This window comes from Anopheles bellator, chromosome 2 (assembly GCF_943735745.2).
Source record: "Anopheles bellator chromosome 2, idAnoBellAS_SP24_06.2, whole genome shotgun sequence".
NCBI classification, from domain to species: domain Eukaryota; kingdom Metazoa; phylum Arthropoda; class Insecta; order Diptera; family Culicidae; genus Anopheles; species Anopheles bellator.
In genome coordinates, this window is record NC_071286.1 from 13,149,658 (window position 1) to 13,153,497 (window position 3,840).

General features: G+C 49.5%; 2 protein-coding genes across 2 annotated transcripts; both read right to left on the bottom strand.

Annotated features, from left to right (window-relative positions):
• Positions 1-1,293, bottom strand: LOC131209532 (cytoplasmic 60S subunit biogenesis factor ZNF622). Its single transcript, XM_058202621.1, has one exon. It carries the CDS (start codon positions 1,186-1,188, stop codon positions 28-30), a length of 1,161 nt encoding a protein of 386 aa, XP_058058604.1. The 5' UTR covers positions 1,189-1,293; the 3' UTR covers positions 1-27.
• Positions 1,294-1,547: 254 nt separating this feature from the next.
• On the bottom strand, positions 1,548-2,564 carry LOC131210769 (uncharacterized). Its single transcript, XM_058204061.1, has 2 exons — positions 2,485-2,564; positions 1,548-2,422 (listed from the first exon to the last, which is right to left on the bottom strand). The coding sequence occupies exons 1-2, from the start codon at positions 2,503-2,505 to the stop codon at positions 1,574-1,576; spliced, it is 870 nt and encodes a 289-aa protein (XP_058060044.1). The 5' UTR covers positions 2,506-2,564; the 3' UTR covers positions 1,548-1,573.
• Between the last annotated feature and the right edge of the window lie 1,276 nt (positions 2,565-3,840).

Consider the following 3,840-nt stretch of genomic DNA (forward strand, 5'->3'; position numbering starts at 1 on the left):
TTATTGGAACTCAAAGAGAACGTTGGCTTAGAAGTTAACCTGTGGCCGGTAGTGATGCTGGAGCTTGTTTGCTTTCACGCCAACCTGTTGCATCAGCTTGGCCTGCTGCCGTTTCATGACGTGCATGTCGCGTGCATTCCTGGCGGCCGCTTCCTGCTGCGTGGATGACCAGCCCAGCGATCGGTACTGGGCCAGCACCTTGTGCAGCTTTTGCGTTGACTTTTTCACCACCACGGCCCGGTTGGGATTGAGCCGCTGCTTGTAGTAGCGCAGCAGCGACCGGTGCCCTATCACGTTGCCCGACGGAAGCACCAGCTGGTACTCGTCGCCATCGAGCGCCTGCGGTGTGTCCAGTTCGGCGTCCACGTCCATGCCGTCCTCGTGATCCGGGTAGCTGGAGCTGTAGTCGTAAAACTCCACGTACTCCGCCAGCGCGGCTCCCTCGTGCAGCATCTTGCAGTGGCCCTTCTCCGTCATGTGGTGCCGTACGGCGTCGGTCGAGTAGAAGGTCCGGCCACGCTCGTTGCACCACAGGCAGATGTAGTCACGGCACACCTTTTCGGCCAGGTACGCCAGCAGTCCCTCGAGATCGACGCAATACTCGGCGTCCGGGATGAAGAACGAGTGCGCCACGGACATGTGCTTGATGTTGGACAGCAAATCGTCGCTTTGCTTCGGGCAAAAGATGCAACCGTTTCGTTCGATCGGATTCTCAAACTCCACGTCTTCCCACTCGTCCGAATCCAAGTCCTCCATGTCTTCGTCGGCTTCCGCTTCCGCTTCGGCTTGTGCGGCTCGGGTTGATGCGCGGGTCGACTTGACCGACACTTCCTCCGCCTGCCCTTCCATCGCGTCCTTTGCCGTGGACGGTGACGCATCGTTCTTCTCGTCGAGGAAGCTCTTCAAATTATCCCGATGCTTCCGGCTGTCCAGGTGACTGTCGTGTGCGTTTTTCGATTTGAACACCTTCCGGCACGCCTTGCAGTAGAGCGATTGATCTTCCTGTGCGGCCGCATCGTCCGTCTTCTGTTGGTTCAGGCGCTTCTCGAACTCCTCCACCGTCACCGGAGGCAGTTCGGCCAGTTTGCGTTTCAGGTTGTACCGATGCCAGTGCGTTTTGTAGTGTTCCCGCTGCATGTCGGCCGTGGCAAAGCGTACGCCGCAGTTGAGGCACGTAAAGCTGGACATTTCTACTAAAAAAATTGGGCGTAGACGAACAATGTCCGTTTCTTGGCGTTATGATTTCTCTTTCGCTTTGTGCCGAAATATTAAAACGTGTTTCACTTTGTGTTTGCGGAACTGAGGCCAATGTTGTGAAATTAACGTTGCCTGTCCGTTTTGACGTTTGGTCTGTTGTCAAAGAGAGATACAACTGTAAGAAGGTGTGCCCGAACGAATATTTGAATTCAGATTCAGAGCTTCAGATTTTTAGCGTAACGTCGAACGTCAAATGGGTGTTTTCTTTCGTTCTAATCAGTCAAATTGAAATTTGGTTTGCTGGTAAGTGGCGACTTTTTTTTATTAATTATACAACTGATAAGGCAAAGATATGCGTAGAATCAACTTTGGCATCCTACAATTCAAGTATGTCGTCTAACCATTGCTGGATATCTTCTTTCGTATCTTTCGTTGAAGGCGGGACTGACTTCGGGCTGTGTTCGGGTTTTACGATGGAAGTTTCAGGTACCGTTTCCACCGCCGTTACTTGTGTTATTGTCTGTTCAATGGTAAGTGCGTCAAATTTCTTCTCCACGACTGCATCCGTTTCCCGTGTCACGTTATACGGATCGGAAGGTTTGCTTGTTTCCTTTGGAAGTGCCATGCTCCCCACCAAACATGGTGTTGGTCGAGGCCGCTCCGGTAAGGACGTAGTTTCTTTGACCTTTTGAGAATCCGTGAAGTTGTTCATATTTGTGTTGGCCTGATTCAACTTTTGCGCTATCGTTTCCGCCTTCTGTCGCATTAAATTCAACTCCCGGGCACCAAAGAGTGCTTCGTCGTATCCGTACCGCTGGTAGAACGGAATGGCACCGAGGCTGGTTCTCAGCTGCTTTGTGTCGATGTGAAAGTACTGACCGAAGCGATCCTTCTCGTCGGTCCCCGGTAGGCCAGAGTCTGGCTCGAGCCAATGCTTTTCGGAGCTGAGCAGAAAGTGTCCACCGGATGAGGCGGGCAGCTCTAGCAATTTCTCAAAATCAGCCGCCCCGAGCTGTTCGTCGTCGGAATCGTCGTTGCGGCCTTTTGGCAACTCTCGCTGTTCGGTCCAATTCTGTTCAATCTGGCGCTTCGAATAGCGAGCTTCCACGACAACGAGTGGTGCCGTGTGCTGTACATCCGGTGCCTTCGGTTTCTCCGTCTGTTTGGCCTTAGCCGGCTTCGGTGGTGGAACCTTCTTGTGGTGTTTATCTTGCCTGCGTTTTGCCTAGAAGTGCAGGGGTAATTAGCTGGGGCTGGTGGAGTGTGTCTGTCTCGAAAAAGACTTACTGCCTGTGACGCTTTATCCATTCTGTCCGATTGGACAAACAAACGAGAGCATTCAACGACAAAATGGTAACCAAATTTCGTATCGGAAAGCACCGCGAACTGTAAACAAACTTCAATGACAGATGCACAGGGCTGTCCCGAAAACATCGCCACATCGCCACATCGCTACATCAAAATGTACCGTTGGCGATGTTTTTGACCGTTCGTAAAAACATTTACCGTTGGACGAATATTATAAACGAAATGGTTATTTGGTCTAACTTTTCACCAATATTCTTTTAAACTTTTAATGAATCTTGTTTAGTAATAATGCATTGAAAATCTATCATGTGATCTATGCCTATTTTTATGCGTAACAGTTGATCGGGGAAAAAAGTGGACGGTTTCAAGATAGAGCAGGAATGTCCATTACTCATCCTGGTGTATCGACATGGAAAATCCTCTTGGGAAAATCCTTCTGGGGTCAAAATGGAAATCCTTCTGGGGCTTGGAAAACCTGACCACAAATCTCTCCTTTCCAGCACGAACACAAAACCATTTGTAAGCGCAATAGTTTGCGTAGACCTGAACGGAAGTGACGAGCTGATGGTGACGGACTGATGGTGGTTCGTCCATTCGACACTCGAATTTCAAGGTTTCGTGTTCCTGTTTTGGTTGCACTTTTGGGCACGACAAAGTAACTCATCATTCAACGCACACGACATCGGGTTGGGATCTATAATTAAATGATGAAAATAAACCACATTCTGGGGGACGATAGGAATGGTGCTATTCCGTTGTATTACGCCAATAACTGAGACTAAGTCAACCGAAATGCACATTATTGACTTTACCACTAATATTGTGTGTGTCAATTTGCATGTACAGCTTTTCAGCTTTAACAGTTTCCAGCGGCATTGCCGGCATCCTGGAAAGGCCCAGCGCCATTAGTGCAGTGCAGCTGCCTTTCTGGCTAATTACTAGCACACTTTGGGTCGATGGTGTCCAGGGATTATGAAGGATTATTACTCTCGGAAGATGCCTGCCGAAGGATTAAAGGGGCATTGCTTTTTGCTCATGCAAATCGCAAAAAATGTTAAGGGTACGAGTACCGTGCTAAATACGGCACGGCTTATCGGGTGTGCTTGACTACATAGTCGATGTTCAATGAACAGTACGCCCCAGCGTACGATATCGGATTTAGCCGCCCTGTGTTTTTGGGGGAAGCGAACCGAGATTTTCCGGAGCGGACTTACGTCAAGTTTGGGTCGAGAATGGGCAAAAACATTGGGTCACCCTTCTGATGGGTTTACGCTGGAAAAGGAATGAATTTTTAAGGTGTTTTTGAAGTGTTCAAGGCATCATTCAGAACGGCCG

Coding starts and splice junctions, on each gene's coding strand:
- LOC131209532 (XM_058202621.1), bottom strand. CDS start 1,188: ATGTCCAGCTTTACGTGCCTCAACTGCGGCGTACGCTTTGCCACGGCC.
- LOC131210769 (XM_058204061.1), bottom strand. CDS start 2,505: ATGGATAAAGCGTCACAGGCA. Junction 2,423..2,484: donor TGGATAAAGCGTCACAGGCA/GTAAGTCTTTTT, acceptor CTGCACTTCTAG/GCAAAACGCAGGCAAGATAA.